Genomic DNA, 24,527 nt, shown 5'->3' with positions numbered 1-24,527 from the left:
TGGGGTGGTATTGGGGTGGTATATGGGTAGATCGCAGGACGACGACATAACCGGCTGACAATCGCGGGCCCTGGATAAATCGAGGTGAAAATTCGATCGTGGAAGAAGCCGGGAGGAAACTGTCACGAGGTTGCGGGCACAGACGTTGCCCGTGGTTATGGTCGCCGTCGACTTATGGCAGCGGAGTCGCATCCCACCGTTGCGGGTCGCTGATCGCGACGGGGGTGCGGGTGACGGGCTTTGGCCGTTTCTATACCCGGAACCTCGTAAAAATCCGAGAGGAATGCCGGGAAACCGATACACCGACCGATCGTTGTTGTCTTTGAAGGATCCGGCACTGGAGAAACTCCGTGAAATGCGGCGCGCGCTCTAACTTCGAGATCAGGCTTCTTCCTTCCTCCCTAGCGCTGCTGAAATAATCATCCGCAACGCGATACGCATTGTCTTGACGTTCGATAACCGGCGGAAACTGGGTTGCGACCCTTTTCGGAATGATTCTAAAGGAGCCTTTGTACGCGGCGAGTTTTAGAACTGAATGGCTGCTACTCTTTTATAATTTCTTTCGTGTAATGGCGCGGCCACATTGTGCGCCGGCATTTCGCCCTTAAAAATTTCATGAATGCCTTCAAAGTATCGTAAATCGCATAATGGTTGTGGATCTTTGAGCTTCCGGCACCGGCCGGTTGCCGGATCATTACGGGCTACCAGGCGACTTCACTTCGCTGCCACCGGGAAACAGAAAATTAACGGTCGGCCCCGGCCAACTCTATTCTAATTCGATGGTAACTTCTCGCTATTTAACACGCTCCCTGCCGAGCCGTTTTTCCTCGACTTCTCGCTCAGGTCATTCGATGTTTCGACTAAAGATTGAAATTCGTCAGTCGCGCTGCCTGATCGATGAAGAAAGATCGTCGAAAGCAACGGGAATTATTTCAATGATTGAAGTCATATTTGTATATTTCCAACAATAGAAGTTGAATTTTAGAACAGAAGGACTAATACTTACTTGTACACCAAATATGTCATATGTAATTATTAATTATTCTATTTAACTCGCTTCGTTCTATACCGTGTTTTTGTAATGTCTCGTTCTACTTTTTGGTTGCAAAGTATTCGTCAGTAGACTGCGGACCTTTGTACAAAATAAAGATTGTCTGCCTGAATTGCAACAAACTGAAGTAAAATATTAGTTTGTTGTCTATCTTAATACGTCTAATAGGTTAAAAATGATGTAACATCGTTCTTAAAATTTTATAGTCTTTTTACTGTGTTATATTTCAACTACACATTTTTCTCATAAATCCATAAAAACCGCAATCTATTGATCTCTGTCTCTTAAACGTATTATAATTTATATAATATAAACATATATTATTTTCAGAATTGCTTCTTTCGTCATGTTTGAAGTAAGAAAATTGACACCATTAATATCTCAAATGGATCGGTATTATGATTATTTTTTAAACAATATATTTCAAATAGTTATCTCCTGTTTTCATTTCAAATAAATATTGCCCAGGTCTTCTTGTTACCATTGCAAAGCGATGTGTGCAGAAGTGCTCTCTTCGTTCTAATTTAATTTGCTGTTTGGTGTGAACACAGTGAAAATAATTATAACGGTTTGCTCGTTTTTGTGTATTGTATTCCTGATCAACGGTCCGTACTGCTTGGTAATAACAATAGGGTTGGATTCATTCTGATTCCGAGCGATTTTTGTTACAATGTGCGTGTTAATTAACCTTCGTTGAATACTCTATGCGAAGAGGGGATTGTAAAATTGCGGAACGGATAGCAAAACAAGAATTGTTCCTGAATAATAGGCAATCGTGGAGCGAGACGAGGATTGGAGGTGTTCAATTGGATACCGTCGTGCCAATGTTGATGAACCGCGGCTGCTTTCCGGGGAACCACCGTGTACGAAGAATGGTGTATTAAAGGCAACGGTGTATTATTGTTGCACGCGGCTTTATTGGCCCTGTACAACCCGATTCACATTTCCGGCCGCGGAGCTTAGGGGGATCTCGGCGGTAGAAAGTTAGAGAGAATGGTATTGTGGCCCTGTTTGTGTGCAAACGTGACAGCTTTTCGACGAGAGTAGCTCTCCAGAATCAGAACCGAGAGCCATCGGAGCTTCGCTTGGCAACTGAAAATTCGAGGCAATAGAAATTCAGTGTATTTTAAGGCGCGTTACACTCGACGAATTCCCGCTTCCGGAACATTTTACAGAGCTGTGCGCACCTTCGTATCTGCGACCTCGATTGTTTAATAAATTGCTTCGTAAATTAACGCGCATTCGAGGAATCTGCACGCTTCAGTACTACTTCCAGCGGCTCACCGGTTATATCTTTACATATATTTTTACTAGAAATCCTTTCGTTTACGAGGAAGGTATCTCTTCTGCTTTAATTTGGCTTTCAATTAAACTGCGACGTTTGGAACAAGTTTAAGAAAGATAATCGTGTTAGTGAAATATGTGTTATGAAAATATACAAAATTCAAAGTTATATATAAAATGTTTTATTATTTTCATTTATATCGAATACTCGTCCGATGAAAGCACCATCTTATCTAGTGATGAAGAATTTAGTTCTACAAATGATGATTTATGATACATTTCATTTTTAATTTAATTTAATTTAATTTAATTGTACTTAATTTTATCCTATTTTATTAGTTTTCAATCAAAACTAATATATTTCTCTTATTGTTAAAGAAGTATTATTAAGCAATTATTAATAAATATGGTATAAATGAGACAATACGTAACTATATTCACATGACACACAGTAAACATGAAAAGAGAGTTTTGTTCAGTTAGCACCTCGAATCGCAATACTGCGATGTGTGAATGAGCCTTAACTAATAAATAATTCTACGAATAAAGTATGTTTCGAATTATTCGAAGAAAAAATTATTCGGAGTTATTCGGTGATAAAATTCTTCGAATAAAGAATAATTCGACTAAATAAACGGAATAATTCATGACGAATAACGAATGACTCGAATAAAATACTCGATCAAAAAGGGATTCTCATTCGGATAATTATTATCGATAAATATTTCTTCGAAACAATCCGAATAATGGCCAACTGTGAAAGAAAATTGTAGAAATTTCTTTTGGCCGAGATAAACGTGAACCCCTCGGTCTTGCGAAAGATTTTCTGTCCAATTACGGGCGCGGAACGAGGAAATGATAATAATAATAATAATAAAATTAGTTTCCTCGGAGCAGCGGCGACCAAGGTTCGCACGTCACTGCCAAGATTAATGCAAAAACCGTGCAGCGTTCGGCAGAAAGATTACGGCGAGTTAAAAGTGACGGGAACGGCTGTCCCCGCCCTCCCCGCCGGGCTTCGGCCGCCACCGACTGACTTTCTTTTATTCCCGGCGTGTTTTACGCTGTTCGTAAACATCCACCGGTTAGCTGAGCCGAGACTTATCGCGAAGGTGTTGTATCTTCGCGGCGCATCGGCACATTTTCTCGCCGTAAAAAGCTGCGACTACATTGAAGCGAGGGTGCTGGAAGTTAACAACATCGTGTACACTCGCGAAACGGCCCTTCTTTATTTCTCCAGGGACGTTTGTCGGACGGCGAAAGATTTTTCTTCGCGCTCCGTACGTACGGCCCTCCGCTTTCTCTTCCTCTTCTTCTTCCTCCTCCTCCTCCTCTCATTCCCCTTCTTAATCCTCCGCTTCCCGCTACTCTCGCGAGCCCGCGCGAGCAAGTCCTATACGTTCGCCGTCGGCTTTTCTACACCTTCCTCCTGCCCTTTCGGCACCTGTATCGATTCCCGCGCGAATTGCTCTTCGTGATCGGAATTCAATCAGTATCTTACACTTCATTCGCGCAATAAATGAATCCCATTGAATCCCGGTGAAATTTTTAGAACGTAATTCCACCGCGCCCGGCTTCCACCATTCGTTGCATCGCCACAGTGCGTCGACTATATCGGCATTCCGGACAAAAATCGTAACTTCGATACAGCTAAATTTTTTACATAACACCGCTACTAGTCCTCTGCAAACACGCATACGAATTGGTTCGTAAAAAAAAAATATACAATTATTATACATAAGAAGATTCTTTCCAATTGAACTTCCAATTGCGTGAACAGTTTTTGTAATTACTTTTCCTGTCGCTACTTATCGTCACGTGATCGTTGATTCATTTTTGTGGCAAACTATCTTTCACAACTTCAGCGGTATTGGGTAAAATATCATAAGAAACGTTTCTTACAAACATTCATTTTCTTTTTCGTTGTAACATTGCGAAAGAAGATCGCAACGATTTCATTCTGCCGTGAAATCAAAGGGGAAGATCCGAACTTTTTGGCATCGTTTGCAGCGTGCTCGAGAGAAATTCTTGCAACTCCGTAGAGGACGCAAAACTTTGCAGCAACTCGGTGTGACGAACGTGTCCTCAGATCCAAGATCCATTCGCGACTTGCAAATGAAACTCTTAAAGAACATGAAACAGATTTAAAACGGATCAATTTTAAATGATTAACAGACCAAGGTTTCATTCGACCAATAATTCTTTTTTGTCGCAGGGGTTACTGCGACGGTTTATATAAAATAATCCGAGAGAGTTTTTTTGGTTTTTATATAACGAGAACTTTAATATAACTTGTAACAAAAGGCGATGAGGTACAGTGTGTAGAAGGTAAAGGTTAAACGAGTGACGGATGAGACAGAAATATGAACACGTTGAGAGTCGAAGGAAAACTTGCTAACTGACTTCTCCCGGTCGAGAGGTCCTCGTATTTATTGGGGAGAACGTATTGAAATTAGTAAGGGAAAGTCCTTGGGAAGGGCGAAGGCCTTTCCCGAAGATTTTCCGACCGGGGTGATCCGGGACCTATGGTCCGAAGCTGTGTCCCAACGTTTTTATTGTTTTATTGCGGTGTGTACGCCTTGCGTCGGGAAAACCCGAAAAAGGCATATGCACACCCCGCTTTTGAAGGACGTGTCTTTTTATGTCTGGTCCGCCACACTTTCACTTCATTTCTCTGTATACGTTGTCTGCGAGACAACTGTTTGCAGTTTTACGAAGGTTCGAAATTCAGCTCGAAAAAGTCAGCCGAAGAATTAGCGAACATAAATTGTTCTGCAGCATATCCAATAGAAATGATTAGCTATAATTCGTTCTCGTTCGCTATTTTCGCGTCGGTGTACACGTAGCGTTCTTGAATTTCCGACAATCTTTCTTTCGAGGATACCTTAAGCAACTCGAACGTTTACTCCGGCATCAACGCATATTCTTATCGGTAGTTAAATTTTCAATCTTCGCCGGCTCGCCCTCGGAAAGCCGGATTTACGGTTCCATAAAAAGGCACGGATGGCTTCGAAATCTTGGAAGAATCGCCATCGTTGATGCGCACAATCCTGGTTACGTAGCCATAAGCAGCGAAAGCGGACGCCTCTTGTAAAACAACCGTAACATCGTGCTGCACGTATTAATCTAGAACTACGGATAGAAATCAAATACTATCGTTGGAACAAACGATTTAGTGAAGTATACGGTGTGTTCTATTCGAAGTAACGCACTCAATTATCTCCTAAACTACGGTTCCTTTCAAAAAATGTTTCAAATGACCCTAACTCTGTTTCGAGGGGAACATCGCAATGACGATCGCGAAGTTTTGCTGGGTGGACACGCTTCTGAGATTTCAAGATTACCTTGGTTTCTTTTAACAGAACTGTGTATTTTTCTTTATTTAAACGGGTAGTGCGTTTCAAGCTCGATTCATCGACCTAAAAATACTTTGGACTTTGAAGGTAATAACGATGAAACTGTTGAAGGATCTCGTTTAAGCCTCGATCTATCCTTTTATGTTATTATATTAATAATTTATCTATAATAAAAAGAAATTAGCTATCAAGTTTGAGTTCGGATAATGGAAGTTCTACTGTACCAGCGATGATTATTCTATTATCCATACACTCCCGTCCACGAACTAGTTTGAACAATCGGGGTCCCACTGTAAATCGCGTGATGACAGAAAGTCGGAAGAAGAGATCCAGAAGCGACGATCGTTCGCGAACGGAGTTGAATCACGAGCGATTTCCCCGTGAAATATTCCGCTGCCAGCTGTTTTCTTTCGGCCGGAGGAGGATCGTTGCGTCAACACTCGGGAGGAATCGTTCGCCGAGAAGTCCGTCGCGATGACGACAACGTGTTTCGCTATACACGCCCGATTGTCGCGTATCAACAGCCAATCAAATTTATCGTCGGGACAATGAGAACCTTAATGGAGGTCCGAGTGTTTGCAGATCGAGAGCGCTGTTTGCTCGGTCCTACAGCGCGCAGTAGAAAACATTTCCCGTAAATAGCGTGTTCGTGTACATAGACGTCGTCACGTTTCCCGGTTATCCTTCCCTGAAATTCACCCGTAAGGAGTCCGACCGCAATCCCACCGGCGATTCATTTTACCAATGAATATCCATAACCCCGGCGAGTCCGTAGATCATTTGGCCGCTCGAAAGCGCCGTAGATCATTCCCGGGATTCGGCCGGATCCCGTGTTTGGTTCCCGTTCGAGGCGACCATTTGTCCGATTCTGCGCGATTAGATTCCTCTTTTAAGCACATCTCACCCGACACACTCTCTCGTTTCAATCTCTCCACGAATTTCTTCCGGTCCCGCTCTCCCTTTCCGCATCCGCGCTCGTCCAATTTCTCCTGCTTTCCCTTAACGTTAGATTTACGGAACACAAAAAACAGCTGTTTTAAATTAGCTTATGAAAGTAACAATAAGACATTTATTCTGATTTTTAACAAGCGTTATTGTAACATTTGCCGTAAGTGTCGTAACAATTGAATAAATAACTCAGAAATGTATCTTTACGATATGAATAATCGTAAATTAAAAAATTCGTGACCCGTCATTTCGACGGGTTCCGTAAATCTAGCGTTAATTACGCGAACGCTCCTCTTCTATTCTTCGGTCATCTATCCACTTTTACACTCTCGCTTTCTATTTCCAATTCTACTTCTTGGATTTGCCATCTTTTGGGATCACGCGTGTCCTTGATCACCGGATTGCGGATTTTATGCATTTATCACAAAAATTATCAATTCAAATCTAAAACAATAAAAATATTCGAGGAATTTCACGACACTGTTGAATTATTTTTAACTTAAGATTTAATTTAAAATGATTAGGAAACGAAATAAACATCTATGTAGCTACTGCAGGGGAAACCGAGGCAAAGCTGACCCAGAAAAATTTGGAGAAGCATATAAAACGTTTTCCTTGGCAAAATAAATCACATTTGTAAATAATCTTGAAGCACAGCAATAATTTTGATAATAATTTTAAAGCACAACAGGAGATAAAGTTAGAGATGAAACAAATCAATTAATTGTATTGAACTGTTTCACACGTTCGTCAATTTGTGAAAAACAACACTTTGAAACACTGTTAGGTAGTTACATTTAATTGTATTTGTTGAGGTTGACAAATTTTGGTTAAGAAATGTAGAAATTTTAGATTAGTTTTAGATTAAGCCACACCTTGAATTTGTTCTTTCTATTTTCGCTTAGTCACGCGAATATTTCATTTGCTGTGATTTCCACCACTTTCATCGATTCCCCACCCACCTCACCCTCTTAAGATATTATTCGTAATTTATAATAATTGCCAAGCGAAGGAATAAGTGTATCTATGCAGTCTTTCTGTATCTTGCAAACGATTCGCAAAATTTTTCAGAAAAGTTCAATTTGCCGATACGGCTTGCGAAAATATCAAGATTCAATTTATTTAGATGCTCGGCGATTTTCATATCGGACGCTCGAATAATGTCTACTCCGTCTCTCTCCGGGATCGCAGTTTTATAACTTCAATCGTCCGAAAACAAAAGACCGGTAAAATCGAGCACGGCAAATTTTTCGTTAATACTATTATACTTTACGGCCCGATAATTAATCGCCCGAGCAATTTCTGCTGCGTCAATTATAATTTTCCCGGGATCTGTTCTCGTGCAATGCCCGAATAACACCGACGGAAGTAGCCGAGTTAATTGATCGGCAACGTGGACAGGTATCGCGAACGTAACTCGACAGGAAAAATGTATAAACCGCAATAGATCTAATTGAAGTCGACGTTTGAAGTTTTTGCAAAGTAGAAGTCGGCTGCAATTTTCTGTGAAATGAAGAGGGGTCTCTCTTTCCGTTTCAGGTGGCTTGGATGCTTTACGAGAATGGGGGCGCTATCCTGACGGTGCAGCATCACGTTATCACCAGGAACTCCAGGATATCGGTGTCACACGATAAGCACAGGACCTGGTTCCTACATATCAGAGATGTACAGCAGGGCGACGAGGGGAAGTACATGTGTCAGATCAACACGGTCACCGCGAAAACACAGTACGGCTACCTGCACGTCGTAGGTGAGTCTCTTTGGTTCTGCTTTCATCCGGATTCACGTACCAGTTCTCCTCGTACCACTGCTTTAATCCGTGAACGACGAGCTCTTCGTTCTTCGACAGACCGAATTATTAATCGCTTTCGAACGCCTTTCATTCGTTCTTCGACACCTGTAACACTAATTTTTAACTAGATCTTGGAATTTATTTTTGTGGCAATGTATTGAACAAACTGAATGTTACTAGGATTTTTAGAATACGAAAGAGCTGAGCTAATAATTACTCATAACAATAAATTAAATTAAATAATCGCTATACCAATGATTACTATAATAATAAAATAAATTATTAACAATTACATAATGGTAAATTTTAATTATTCAGTTCCGGTTTCAGAAATTCAATGATTGTGATATTGTGGGAATTTATTTGGGGTTTATCTTCGGCAGTCGACGTGTTAACGCGGGTATTACTATAGCGTTGCAATTAAGATGAAGGCCTTGCCGGGCCTCGACAGAAGTAACAGACGAAAAATATAGATGTACGATAACTGAACAGTTTATCAACTTTCCTATCTCTAATTAGATTCCTACACTGAATACGTCAACGAAAAAATTACTTATCGATTACTGTCAACGCGTTGAGAATGTCCTCGGAAGTAGAAATTTTACAAGAGGTCTTACATCTTGCTATCGAGCGTTATAAGATTTCGGTAAGAACGGTCGCATCGTGCAATTAACACGTTGAATGCCACGGGGGTCACCGGTGACCGGCACTTAACTTGGTGGTGACGCCATAGGGGCCACCGGTAACCGGCGCGCTTTATTTCTATATATATAAATTATATATATATATATATAATGTTGAAATATTATCTGCAATAGATAAGTTACAGTGTATAACCATGTTTGACATGTTAATTGCGACAGCGGTTACTGTTTGAATCGACGATGGTAATAATATATATATATAGAAATATATATAATTTAAAAGAAATGTCAATATCTAAAATTTTGTATTATTACCATCGTCGATTCAAACAGTGACCCATGTCGCAATTAACATGTCAAACATGGTTATACACTGTAACTTATCTATTGCAGATAATATTTGAACATTATATGTATCACATAAAAGAAAATTCATCGTGGCGCTACGGTAAAACCGGCGTGGCATTCAACGTGTTAACTAAGATAGCGTTATTTCATTCGGTTCGAAGCAGCTCGCAAAAAACGAAGCTTGTTGCGTAACCGGTTGTCTCATTTTCAAGCTTCCACGACGTAATTTTCATTCAAAGCGTTATAATTATTCTGTTTTCATTCATGTACCGTTTCACGGTGTAATTAATGTTCGTACGCTCGAGTTGCATGCTTCTTTAATTATGTAATTGTAGAACGCTTGTTGGGTTCGCGTGACGAGTCACGCAAACCACAAAACATTGACAGCAACAATATAGCGTTTTGAAAACACTTGTACTTGTATCAATCCTACGAATAGCGTGTCTCTTTGTCGACACTGTAAACGTGATCGTACCGTTTCCGTTACGTGTATCGATTAGAATTCGATAATCGAAGCTCGCCAGACACTCGAAAAGTCGAATGAAATATGTAGAATCGTGTTTTCCATTGTTCGCGATTACTACTTGCCTTTGACTGTTTAAAATGAGAACAATTATCTCGTAAACAATTGTCTTCTTTCAAAGCGAAACGAGCAACAATGTCAGTAAAATTATTTGATGTGAAAATTTAATCTTTTGTATCACGATTATCGATGTTTAACAAATTATTCCAATCGTCGATAATTCCTTTTTTATGATCTACTTGATTTATACAATCTGTCAAATGACATTTAGTAAAATTTATATCATTATATGTTATTATATATTACTATTATTATTATATATATATAATAATATATAATAACATATAATGATGTAAATTTTACTAAATGTCATTATATGTTATTATATATATAGTAAAATTTAGTAAAATTTATTTATAAATTTTACTAAATGTCATTTGACAGATTGTATAAATCAAATAGATCATAAAAAAGGAATTATCGACGATATATATATAATATAGTTTATGTACAGATTAGTTCTTCTATGATTAGTACCTATTTTGTGATATACTACAGAAAGGCTGTATAATGAAACGTAAAAGAGAAATCATATTACAGTAAATTCACCCTAATTGACCCTCACAAAAATAAACAATTCGGTAAGAGGAGATACGATTATTATCGTTATCGATAAAAGCTCGCTTTTATCGATTGTCAACAACTATAAAAACGTGCCGCGAGGCTCGAGTAATCGTCCCAAATTGTCAATTTTTGTTTCCAAGCTGAGGATCAATTAGGGAGAATTTACTGTGCAATACAAGAGAGCTATTTACAACTTCTGCACCTGTTGCGGCTTGGATTTGGATCCAGTGTATTCAAATCGTTCACTTGATTATACAACTTTCAGCAATTGAATTAAACAAATATTAGGAACAACAGGAAGACTGATAAAAGCCTATACATAAAGTATGTAGAAAAATATGTTCGCAAAAATCGACAAATAAAGCTGAGAATCGTCGCAAACATCGTCGATTGTATAGTTCCGAGAACGATCGATCGTCCGAGGGTTAATAGACATCTCTACAGAGCAGTTCCTTGTAAACGAGATAATTTGAACAAGGACATTTGTTATCGGAGTATCTCGAACTTTCCGAATTTGTCCAAACTTCTTCGCGCAACAGGATCGTTAACGAGCGAAGCGCGCCACAATTGTCCAACCCTTATTCGAACAGGAAAAGATATTTGTTCAGCAAAAATGTCCGGGCGAGACGCCTAAAACTTTTGAGAAAGTGATCCCTCGCGATTCGAGGAGAATGTAGGTGTAATAATTGAATCCAGAAGAGTATGCTCGAGTCGAGAAGGGTGCGAAGAGGATAGGATCGTTGAGGGTGGTAGTGGTGGTGGTCGGGGGTGAGAGTTGGTCTTCGTTCTGCCATCCGGTAGAACATATTAATATCTCGAGTTTTGACGTCTGAAGTCGTCGGTGGAGCGAGACTCGGCGCGGGAGCGGTGGTGGGGCTTGTTTCAGTAGTCGGAGGAGTAATCAGAGGGCTAGATTAATTGTTTCCACGGGACTCTTGGCCTAGCGTTGCACAAATACACGGAAGACTTCCGCGGTGGGCCTCCGTGATAATGCAGGCGGAACAGACACAATGCCAGTGGCTGCCATAACTCAGCACCCTTCGGCTCGTGGGTCGGAGCGGAGCGGTGCCGAGCCGAGCGGTGCCGAGCCGAGCGGAGCCGCCGAGCCGAGCGGAGAGGGTTCCCGAGGCCTGGGCGAGGAACGCGTAACGTGCGCAAATATTCCATACGGGCTGAGTCACTTAAAGTTACCACCTGAGGCGTTTACCTTCCTCCTGAGCTAATAAACGCTTTCGGGAGGGAGTTTGACGATTTCGGGCCGGGCTAGATTTCCATGGAAATTATCTAGGAATCGTAGCCCGTGTCGCGTCTCGATTGTTGCCGCGATGTTTGCACGCTCGGGGAATGCGTTTCTTGCGCGGCCAGACGCTATGCTACTTCTCCCGGCTGCGGAATAAAAGCAGAGTCAATTCGGAAGATTAAATTTCGCCGCGGCTCCAGCATCTTAGAATGATGGAACATTCCGACGAGAGCGTAACGCCGCTCCCCCTCGGCTTCAGAATTTTATCGCGACTCTTATTCCTTCGATTCGATCGAAAAATTTTGCGGCTTCCCGTCTTGCTAATAGACCACCCCCCTATCCCCCGTCCTGCAGGGAGCCGTTCGAGCGGCACGGCTCTCAACAATCGGACGATTTTCAGTCGACAATCTTTTATTCTCATTTTACGCTTTTGCTCGACTTTGGCAGTATTATGTACGTGGTGTACCTGTTTTTTTTTCGGCGGAACAGTGTCAGCATATTCTACTAGCGAGAATAAGAGTAAAATATCATGTAAACATGGGCGAAAAAATTTTTATTAAAAAATTCTTCGACAGGAATAACGACGGGCCGATTTTCGTTCGATGTAGAAATATGTTTGCGGTATTTCTCTCATCTCTGTGTTTACTTGTCCGACCTAATTGTGTATCGGGGTTGGGCGTCCACGCGCAGCCCCGCGGTCGGGTCTAAACAGACCCATGACCTTATGTATACAAACATTTTGAACGCTTTTGTTGTTATTATCATTATCATTATTATGATTATTGTTGAATTTCAACAAATACGTTGAATACAAAAATCAATCTAACAAATGGTTTTTTATTTACTGACCTGATGTGATATTTTGCCTTTTCTAATCGTTATCGTTTTTACCGAATTAAGTCGTGTCGATTCACGCGGACATCTCATAGAAAGTGAACATATTTAATACCTTCTTTAATTAAATAAATGTACTAATTGAAAGTTCAACTAGTGAAAAGTATTCGAGTTATTTCCCTAATTGAATATAATTCAGTAATTATCTTACCGTACTGTTTTGCACAGTAATTACAATTTCTGCGTTTGTTTCTGTGCTTGTTGTCGTCGCTCTAACATAAGCGAACGACAGACGGACATTAAGCGTCAAACGGTCGAGGCAGGCCTCGTGTTCTGGGTCCGAAAAGACCCGGGCGTGGTACAGCGAGGTTTAAAGCATGGGAAACATTGGTCGAATCCGACCCAGTTTGCAGCGACACCGTATCACACCATGGCAGCAGCGTTCCCTCTCGTAATTCAAGAATTTCGCTACCAGTTGGGATCGCGTTCTCGTCGAAAGCGCGCGTCGATATCGACTTTCCAATAAAAAGGGTTTCGAGGGTTGCTGGTGGAGAGCGAGAGCGAGAGCAAGAGACACACACACAGAGAGAGAGAGAGAGAGAGAGAGAGAGAGAGAGAGGGGGGGCACGGGTGCGAGGGCGGGGGCGGCGTGGAAACAGATATGAAATTGCATACAGGCTCGCGAGCATCATAACACGCTCCTTTCGCTCGTTACGGAAGAACGCCAATTGAACCGACAACAACTTGTCCAATCGTCCTCAGCCGGGAACTCGATAACCGGTGGAAACGCAACGGAATCCGTGTACCAGCACTGGGATAGCGGCAGGGTTTGCACAACGGCAGAGAGGAGACACGTGAAGGAGATCGGCGAGAGGAGTGGAGGGAGGAGCGAGGAGAACGGGACAGAGGAGCGTCGAAAAATGTACGGCAAGGGTCGAAAACTCAGCGTCACGTTCCGCAGTCTGCGCTTCTCGGCTCCACTCGAGCCAGCTTCTTTACTGGTTAAGCTCGCCGACTCGCCTCTAAATCGAATAAAAGTCAGATAGTCCCCGGCTTCCGCCTTATTTACGAGAGGACAGAAGGAAAAAGGCAACGAACGCGACGGAAAGACCGAGAGGCAGCGTGGAAGAGAGAAGGAGAGAGCGAGAGGGGGAGACGCCGACCAACCCCTTGCTACAGGCAAGATGAAATAGTCGGCGGGGGTGGGACGAGCGTGTGCGCGATATTGGATAAAGTGGGCGCGATCATCGGGTTATCGTTACCTTCGATTCATGGATTATCGCTGCGATCAATCGCAGGCTTCGCAGCCGTCGTGTATCTCGTTGCAATCGAGGATCTCGGGAAACGATTACCCCCGATCGAGAATTAATCGGCCGGGAGCGCGAGGTCCGAGACTTTGTTTCGTTGACTTGCGGATACGAAACTCATCGATGACGTCGTTTCGTTACCCTCTGGATCCTGAACACATCGTGTTCTCCCACTTTTCTATCATTTCCAACTCCCCGTCTCTATGTATCTGCTCTGCGGTGATCATAGATCTGGGAGGGGAGGAGGGTGTCTACCGAGCCCTGAGAATAACTAACGTATATTGATTTATAACGATGAAAAGACTGTATTTATTTAAACGTTTCGCCGCCTTCATTATAATGCATGCTCGAATAAAGATATTGATTCGATCGCTTCTTAAGAAGGGATCTTCGTAGTTTCGACAATATAACAATCAAAAATGTGAGACCGATCATTTGATCGGCGATGATAGAAGCGTTAAGAACACTTGAAAAACGGTATAAATTTTTCCAAAGTTGACTAAACGGCTTGTATTTTGTTTACATGACAGATGGACTAGCCTATAATAATTCTTTTCATTGTGCTATTACTTGGAATGACAAAATGTACATATATATATATAAATGTCATGTTTTTCAACTCTTTTATCTGAGCTCGTAACGAAAATTTGAAAACTACATTTTGTAGATCTCGGTAACTTGTATGCATGATGGAAACGTAATCGAAATTCGAGAAGATCAAAATTAAACGAAGAAGATTTGTCCGACTGTATCGGACATGTGTTCGAAGTCCATTGTTATAAAATGTGTCCACACGCACGTATGCTCGACGAATGAACTGCAGATCTTTGTGAAACATTGTTTTGCAGCAATTGCAACAGTCTGGTGTTAAAGGAAAATATTTTCCTTCGTTTGTTATTACCATCGGTCTAGTCGGAAAGATTGGTCAGTCCGTCCCGCGTTTCTCGTACTCATATCTGTCGCAGATGCATAAAATTCACAGTCTATTGACAAATATAACCGTTCGCGTTGCAGGCGTGTTGCGCGAGTGATTTGTGTGTTTATTGACTGCGCGATGGCAACAGTGGTCGCCCCGGTGAAAACAATGGCAGCGATTCCGGGTAGGGGTCGAAGTTGGGACACGCCGAAGAATTTTCAGTCTGCCAGCCGATTATTTATGATCGGGAATACGTATCCGAAAATGTATTCGAACAGTGAATACATTAGAATTGGCGCGATGTCAAATGCCAGATGTACACTGGCGCTTTTGTATTCGGCAACTAGAAAGTAGGTCAGGTGATTGATCAATCCTAAGCGATAACGGCGAAATTTTTAGTAATCCGTTTGAACCCGTGCGGCTCCGGCTGAAATAATCGCGAGCATTTATTATTATCGGAACGGTTTTCCTGTAATAAAAAAAATTCTGTTCGCTCTTTTGGAGCCGGGGATCTTGGAGCCATTCGTTCAGCGGGAAACTCGATTTGTTAAACGAGCCAAAGACCGTCGACAGTTATACAGGGTGGTCAGTGAATGGTGTGGTACAACCAAGTGTTTCTACGTGTCAAAATAAGACAGAAATATAGAATGATATTTGTTCATTTTAGGCTGGGTTTTCGAGAATAGTTAGATTAAGAAAATAATACTATTGAATCAGTTATACTATTGAATATCGGTAATATTGAATCTCGAAATAATACTATTGGATATCAATTCTACTCAGGGTCTTGCAGAAAGTAATTTTACTAATTATTATCGACTAATAATCGTTAGTTATTATTAAACTGCGGATCTTTATGAAAAATCAAAACTTTCTACCTCAGTTGCAACAAACAGCAGTGAAATAAACGTTTATTTTCATTCCTAGCGTGTTTAGTAAGGCGAAAATAATCGAACAGCATTGTTCAATTTATTCCCCACATTTACTGTTTCGTATTCCATCTACTCATTTGTCCCATAAATCCATAAAATCCGCAGTCTAGTTATTATGAATAATTTAGAATAATTGCGTAAAAAGTAATCTACTATAATTAATTTATAATAACTCAATATTTATATAATAATAATAATAATAATAATACATATATACAGAGTGTCCCAAAAATGTCTCGCAATCCGAAAGTAGGGGATTCCTGAGGTCATTTGAAGCAACTTTTTCCTTAGCGAAAATGCAATCCGCGACTTCGTTTACGAGTTATTAACGAAAAACAGTGACCAAACAGAGGCGAGCTCAGCTGCCGCGAGGTGGCCGAGGCAACGGCGCCAGCGGTCGAGCGGTCGAATCCCAGCTCAGCTGGCGCGAGGCGGCCGAGCCAGCGGTCGAGGCGGCCGAGACAGCGGCGCCAGCGGTCAAGGCGGTCGAATCCCAGCTTAGTTGGCGTGAGCAGAACTGGGCTCCGCGCATTCGTTGGCTGGGCCGCCGCGCGCCAGCCAATTTCGTCTCTTATTGGTCAGTGTTTTTCGTTAATAACTCGTAAACGAAGCCTCGGAGAAAATTTTCGCAAAGGAAAAAGTTGCTTCAAATGACCTCAGGAACCTCCCATTTTGGGATTGCGAGACATTTTCGGGACACCCTGTATATATGTATAATAACTAACGTAATTTGCAACAATTAATCATTAATCGATGAAATACGACCTACTATAGAGCATTATACAGTATTTGGTAAAATGAAAAACAGAACTTCCAGAAAAATTCGGTAATACTGCTTCGTTTTATTTATCGAAAACACTGTTATTTTATTCCTGAGGTACTACAATTTTTCGAATAAGAAGTACATCCACGTGTAATTAATTCCCGCAATTGCTTCAGAAACTATTGACTTTTAACAAACTTTAGGAGCCACTAACAATCTCAAGGATTTTTGCCACATAGATCGACATAGTATCTGTCGCAAAAATAGCACGAGAGCACAGACGAAAGATCCTATCAGAAGCTGGTCTAACCTTAAAGAAATCATCGCAGACGGAAAGAAAGGGAGAACTTTCCGTGTCTTCCTCTATTCTCTCTATCTTCGTTGATCTGATGAGGTCGGTGGAGCGTCTGGTACCATCGTCGACTCGCACGTACCCGACCCTCTAGACCAGAGCTGTTCAATATGCCTCGCGGCGGGCAAGGGCAAAGCCACGGACTAAGGGCAAAGCCACGGGCAGGCGTCTTAGCGGACTGGGGACGTGAGAAAGGAAAGAGCGAAGTGTTTACGTTTCCATGCTATCCTTCCACTCTCACTCGCACGCATTCCCGTTATTTGCCGATGCTTGTCCGATGCTCGTTCTGTTTCACTCAATCTCGACGTTATCTACGCTCGATCTTGCTCACTGTTCGAAGGGACACCGTTGCCCTCAAGAGCGGGGACTAAAGCCTGCCGATCGGTGTTTATCCTGGACTGAAAATCGCTGCCCGCACGGGCAAGTAGTTGAACGGCTCTGCTCTATACAAACACCTTCGATCCATATAAAACAAACCGGTATCATTTTATCATCGATTGAATTCTGTCTCTCGTGAGAGGCAAGAAGGGTTCGGCGATGCGTTGAAGGGCCAGCCAGAATTTCCGAGGGCCGTTGCGACCCGGCCTGAAAGCGGAGGCCGAGTGTTCGTTGACGAAATAATTCGCATACCGTTTGGTGCAGTTCAAAACGTAAAAGCATCAAAAATATGTCGCCTGGTCCGGCCAGGTAGCCTATCGGGGGCCCGCTGGCAACGCTGGTAACGCTGGCAACGCTGCGAAAAGACACAAAAGGCCAGAGTGCTAGAGCGAGAGCGACAGAGAGAGAGAGAGAGAGAGAGAGAGAGAGAGAGAGAGAGAGAGAAAGCGTTCAAGTCCGCTTTTGACCGGCCATCGAATTTTGCGAATCGAATTCAAGAATACTCGAAGCCGGGCATAATGTGGCACAAAGGGAATTGGCGCGCGCGTCGCTCATTGTATCGTGGAGCGCGCGTGTCGTCGCAGCCGTACATCATACGTTACACGAGCCCGGCACAGCATTCCCTAAGGGACCGGTGTAATTAGTAATTTGTAGTTCCAGTGGCTTCATTCACCGGGCTGCATAACAGTCATTTCGACATGGGTTTCTCCGACGGGTCTTTGTGTGCTAATCGCGGCACGTTAAGTCGCGGTGCTTGTTACATTTCCGCCACGTTCCGACCACTTAATTTCAGACTTCTCGCCCGGATAGAAGACGGGCGTCAAACAGGTCGGAATCTTTTCATTTCGCCCGATAAGGTTAAATTAAAAAGGGTCCGTGTCGCGTTCGTTGTCGCATCTTCGCATCTCTTTCGCAGAATCCGAGCATTTTACAGCGTCGCGAAGCCGCACGGATTTCGGTGACAGGTTCGCGACAAATCTGGATATTTCATTTTCTCGTTGCTGGTTCGAATGTATTAGCGCTCGGACGACGAGACTCGGATCCATACAAATTTAGAGTACATATGAGCCGTTTATTTTGAAAGTGGCATAAGTCACTTTGTTTTTAAGTCGATATATTTAAGGGTTTGCGTTTTAACACGTTTCAAAATATGGATGCTAACTTTCGAGAAGATTTACTTGTATTTGTTATCTCAGGATACTGATATTTTTCTCAGTATAAATAATTTCGTATAAACATTAAAAAATCACCACTTTTCATTGCGGTAAAGTGACTTATGCCACTTTCAAAATAAACGGCTCATATATTGCTATGTAATTGTCCGACTTCTTTCGATTAGTTTATATGTTCACACGTTTTATTAAGTTTTGAAAAATGAACGCGTGTAGAAGGAGTGTCTTAAAAAGTACGTCGACTTAAATCGTGTAAAGTATTACATGTCGAACAGATTTAACTTCTCGACAACGACATCTAAACTTTAGCCTAATTTAACACCGAGAACATAAAGATTTTTAGAAATTAGATCTCTCCAAAGATATACTGTTACACCTGCTGTTAACCCTTCTGCTTTTAATTTTAATTATCGAGCAACACGTATTTGTTAATTTAATATATTTTCCCATGTGTTATCGGCTGGTCTATAGTCTTTTGTGGCATAAGGTTGTGCAGTCTTGTTATTAATTCTTTATTTTAAACTATTTATTATTTTAATAATTACATCGATTTAAATTAATTATTATTTTAGTAATTACGTTGCTTTAAATTAATTATTGTTTTAATTATTATCGGGGTTAGTACAGAGGATTTTTTGAACTATACCTTGCCGGTGGCAATTTTAATTTATTTAGTACTTTATCCCATCTTGTACTTTCATTTTCAATGAAACAGCGTATAAATTCAATTATGAGTGATTCGACTTTCATATTATATTTTCATCGTATCGATTCGTCACCAAACAACAAGTCGAGATCAGAAAATCGGAAAATCATAAACGTAAACGAAACCGAAATTATTTTTCGTTATAGGCCAAACAGTTAGTCAGCCTCGGCAAAATATCATGGCTCGCAAGACACTGGCGTCGATTTTATTAGCAAGCAATCGAACCTCTCAAACTTCTGATATCCGTAAACAATGTATGTTCCGATTGTGCAACTTGTCGTACTTCCGGTCTTGACGAGAATGCTGGCAACGCCGTCCCTTCCTTCAATTTTCCTCTTTCCGGATCAATTCCCATTTCTTCTGACATTCTCAAACTTGTATCTCAGACCTGCCCTTTCAATCTCACGATTTTCTTCATTCACTTTCCATTTGCACGCAAGTGGAAAACCAAACAATCAGCAGAACTCCTCGGAATCTATCGCAAATCGAAGAAATCACCATGCAATGGCAATCGGCGCACTTTTAGACCAATTCTGACCAGTTTTGGACACACGCGTCTGTTCTAAAAATAAAACAAAAAGCAGCGACAGTAAAATATGAAATGCGGCATAAATATCGAGCTTTATTCCGTGAAAGTTGTTATACGCCTAAATCCTAATACAATAGAACCTCGATTAACCGAACTGGATTTTCTCGATCTTCATTACTTACATTTTTGATTATTCCAAGTATGAAAACCAAGATGAAACCAAGAAAGTGAATCATAAACCTCGTCCTATCATCTTACACTATCATATTATGCTAGCAATTATGATTTCGGTTAATTAAAGTTCTACCGTACTCCAAAATCTGAGAAACTTCCCGGACCATCCATAGTGCCTTTCTCCAGAATTTGTTTAAAACTCCAGATGCCTATGTATAATTTGCCGTGCAACAAATTCGGAGGAAGCCAACGTTTTTTCCTTAGAAAAAACTGCATCCAGCAGCCACGCGACAAATCAAATATTTTCTTCCGACGAGCATAATTCTCTCAATTGATAGACCGATTTCGTAAGAAGTCAAGAAAAACTCCCCACCCCTCTCTCTCTCTCTCTCTCTCTCTCTCTCTCTCTCTCTCTCTCTCTTTCTCTATCCTGGCCAAGATATTCGGCTTCCATTCATCCGACATTCGTTACCGCAGACAATTTCCTCGGACCCGTATTCGCGGCGGGATTCCTTAATTGGAGATTTTCCGTGGTTGCCGCGTTGTAACGCATTCGTCGGCTCTCAAAGCGTGGCCCGAACACAATAACTGCTCCCGCAGATCATTAAAGTTAGCATGTTCGGATAAAAATTCCGGTGAAAGGCAGCTAGAATCCACCGGTAAGACGTGTACGTCAGGGGGAAGATCTCGGCTACTTATTTAAGTGCCTACATATTTACCCGATACCCGGCAGGAAGCCTGCTTCGAGAACTTCGTCCCGTCCTTCTTCTCTCTCTTTCTTTCTCTTTCTCTGTTTCTCTCTCTCTCTCTCTCTCTCTCTCTCTCTCCCTCTCTGTTCCTCGAGTGGCCAATTAAGGACAACGGAGATTTCAGAGGCTCCGGTCGAGGGTGAACGTAGACGAAGGTTGCTCGGTCCGGGTATCGATCAGCAATGAAAGAGCAGGATCTGGCGCTCGTTTCCGCCGCGGTATAATAATTCCCGATGTCCCCGTGTCTCCGCGAGCACGGGCCAGAAGACGCGTCGCTGGCCAGTCCCCGCGTTAGCATCCCCTAAAGGGCTCGAACCCCCCCGGAGCTAGACTGGGTCCGGCGACCCTTTGCCGCCTCTTTGCCGCCCCCCTAACCAGCACGTCGTCCCTCCACATTCTACAATCTACGGAACCTAGACGATGGCCGAGCGAGGTCCGCGGTTAGGTCTGACTGCTGCCGGCGGAGTTTAGGCCAAGTTAACGCGCAACATTGCCGAGGCAACGTACACGTGACGGCGTTTGCGCTTGAATAATGCATCAACACTCTGTACCGACCTGCTGCCGGACGGCCGGCAACACCGCGCTGCTCAATCTGCGCTTGTTGAACAATTCGGTAACATTCCGCATTAGCATTAATGCCGCAGATCGCCGGACACCTGCGGTAATTCATAGCATCGAGCGGACCCGACCCACCCGAATCCGGACCCGTAGCGATCGCGTGCCACGCCACCTTCTCACTCTCACTCTCTCTCCCTCTCTCTCTCTCTCTCTCTCGGAACATTTTGCTATTTCGGAATGGATGTCTGTCTTCTTTCCAAAAGAATTTGTTCGACAGTTCCTGTTTATTTGTTCGGCAAATCCTGTTGATTTGTTCGACAGTTCTTGTTGATTTTATATGACATGTTTTACTGGAGATTCAGTGGATTTTAACTCGTATAAAATATATAATTTAATTAAGAATACCAAGGTACAGTCGATGTGCAAGGGACAGTAAATTCTCTTCAATTGTCCCTAACTTTGTAAACAAAAATGGACAATTCGCGGCTCGTTTTTATAGTTGTTGACAATCGGCGATTATAAAAATGAACTGCGAGGCTCGAATAATCGTATCCCGTCTTCCCAAATTGTCTATTTTTATTTAAAAGCTGATGGACAATTGGAGAGAATTTACTGTATTGGTACATTTTTTAAAGCGGAATAATTGTAACAGATCAGACGATCTCAATTTTTGTGGGATGTTAGAGGCATTGATTTACTAGACAATGGCTGAAAGAATGGTTTTCACAAACTGAAATTTTCAGCAGGCATATAAAAAAATCTGCAAAATGCGTTTCTTAAATTTTCGTTATAGATTCAGATGAAAAAGTCGAAAGAACATCGTCTTTAATTCTTTCATCGTGCCAACCAATTTCTGGCAACAATTTCTTAACCACGCATTGCCTTGTAAACTAATCTCTCTCTCTCTCTCTCTCTCTCTCTCTCTCTCTCTCTCTCTCTCTCTCTCTCTCTCTCACTCACTCACTCTCTCTCTCTACCAGCTCGACAAAATTTAGATTTCTTGACCGAATTACAAAAAAGTTATTCCTTTTTTTACTGCTTTGCGAATACTTTACACATCGATTGTATACATCCTTCTTAACCAGTTAGCTGTAGTTAGTATAGTCGCTAAAAACAGCTAATTTAGATTAGCTAAATTAGAAGATAAAAACTGACAGATGACTTTGACATTACAACGATGTTTCTGCTCTTGAAGTAAAGAATTAAATCTCTACTTTTGCTCGTATAAATTGCTTCTAGTTAACACTAAAAAATGGCAGACTTCCAATTTTTTATTTTAAACTTGTCTAAATTACTAAGACTTTCTTATAGAAAATAATGCAATAAACTTCTCAATTCAAGCATATACTACAACAAAATTGTCGAAAATTCATGATAAATTGAATCTTGTCATTCTTAGAAAGCAACACACGTCCTATGATGTGTGTATAGGTAGGTATTTTAAATCTCGATAGGTTTAGCGTTAAATAATTATTTTGGACCAGGGAATAGAACTGATCTGCCGAAATTTAAGTATGTGTAAATGTAGACATCGTACCCGTGTTATCGTTTCTAAATAATGGACGTACACACTGCTAAATAACGAATGCTCCGTGGGGATCTTACGATATATGTATGAGACTTTGCTGAACGCGAAGTTCGAGGTTTTCGAACTAAATGCGAACGTTCTCTTCATAGATTGGATGCGCATGTAACATTCCGCGGGGCATTAGTTTCGCGCTATTGTCCATTTGGAGAAAGGGACGGCTCGGTCCGTGGATCATGTTTATGGATGCAGGAGAACCCCGTTCACTTTACAGAACCGGGCATCGCTAAACGAAGCCGACTACGAAGGGTCCACTGCTATTTCATCCGTAAGCTGTGCATCTTATCGGGTTGGCTCTTCGAATAAATTTCGGACTGTTCGAGTAATTGCCCGGTGGCCCCGGGATCGCGTTCCCTTATTATTTATGGCCGTGGTTATTCGCTATTCCGATAACGAGACACAATGATATACCGTTGAACACATAGACAACCTTATCGACAGTAATTTACGCCCTTGTCCCCGCAGCGACGTTGCGGGAAGTTTTAATTTCTCGTTCGCGCTGCCAACCTGTCGCGTCGTCGCCGCGATTCTATTGTTTTACCGGCATCATTCTTCCCGATAAAATGACGTTGTCTTAAACACTAGATTTACGAAGCACTGAGAGCAGCTGTTTTATGTCAGTTTGTAAAAGTAATAATAAGACACTTGTTCTGAGATTTTGAACGAGCGTTACCGTAATATAGTATTAGGACACAATTACAGAAAATTAAAGAAATATAAAAACCTAATAGGAGATTGTTAAAATTTTTTTAATTTATTTCAAAGTTAATTATATTAAGTTGCAATAAGCGTTATATATTTTCGGTTGTGATAAAAGCAACGTCAATATTATAAAAGCAAATTAAATTTCCTTTCCGTCGATATATCCACCGCGTTTTTTAATTACTCCTTGGATTAATTTCGGCATCCGATTTATTAGTTTTTCTATTGTGCTTGGTTTTTTCTGGTTCCATGCTTTTTATAGTATGTTCCAGGTATTAATAAAACATATCGGGAATCGATGCGTGTTGTGCCGAGCAAAGAGTATGAAATGAACTCAGGATATACGTTCTCTGTGAACAAATTGCAATGAGTGATAAACACACATATCGCAGGCTTGCGCACGTTGCCTAAACTGAATGAAATATTATAATTTATGTTAAATAAGCAGGTGACCTGATACTTTTGGTGGGGGGTGTAAATTGAGTAAATAACTCACATAAATGCATCTTCGCAATCTGAGTAATCGTGAATGAAAAAATGATTGATCCGTTGTTGTTTTCACGGATTCTGTAAACCTAGTGTTAATGAATCGTGCGACAGGAGCTCGATGACTTGAACTTTATCGGAGCGAGACCGCGAATACAACAACTGCGCCGATGGCGAATTAAGGTTGCGAGACCTATTTTTAAAGAACACCGCAAGGTATGGGCTTCGTATGCGCGCCGTCTATTACAATAATCGAGTGTCAACGGTCCGCCGACCCGTTCCCGATCCCACACTTTCATCTGTGCTGGCATAATTCCGCTCGGACAATTTTTACGCCATTTGAACCCGTGAAAATGAACACAGAACTATGATTCTACAATGTTGTAATCGGTTTTTGTCGTCAACTTCTCTGATTTCTTATACTTTGAACTATTAAGTAACGATATATTGCAAATTCATACAATATCTGTTACTTTGAGAAGTCCCATTCCCTTGTATCACGTCGAGTCATAAATAACTTCCTACGCAGCTGGGTAGAATCTATTCTTTGTATCTACCCACAAAGCGTCATCGG

The 24,527-nt window shown here is 41.7% G+C and overlaps 1 protein-coding gene across 1 annotated transcript in view; it reads left to right on the top strand.

The window, feature by feature from the left end:
- Positions 1-24,527, top strand: part of LOC117222361 (lachesin) — a 492,917-nt gene that overhangs the window by 258,565 nt on the left and 209,825 nt on the right. Inside the window, exon 3 of the mRNA XM_076523268.1 lies at positions 8,179-8,389. Coding sequence (XP_076379383.1) covers positions 8,179-8,389 — 211 coding nt within the window. The remainder of the gene's footprint in view (positions 1-8,178; positions 8,390-24,527) is intronic.

This window comes from Megalopta genalis, chromosome 6 (assembly GCF_051020955.1).
Source record: "Megalopta genalis isolate 19385.01 chromosome 6, iyMegGena1_principal, whole genome shotgun sequence".
NCBI lineage: Eukaryota > Metazoa > Arthropoda > Insecta > Hymenoptera > Halictidae > Megalopta > Megalopta genalis.
This window is presented reverse-complemented; position numbering and strand designations above follow the sequence as displayed.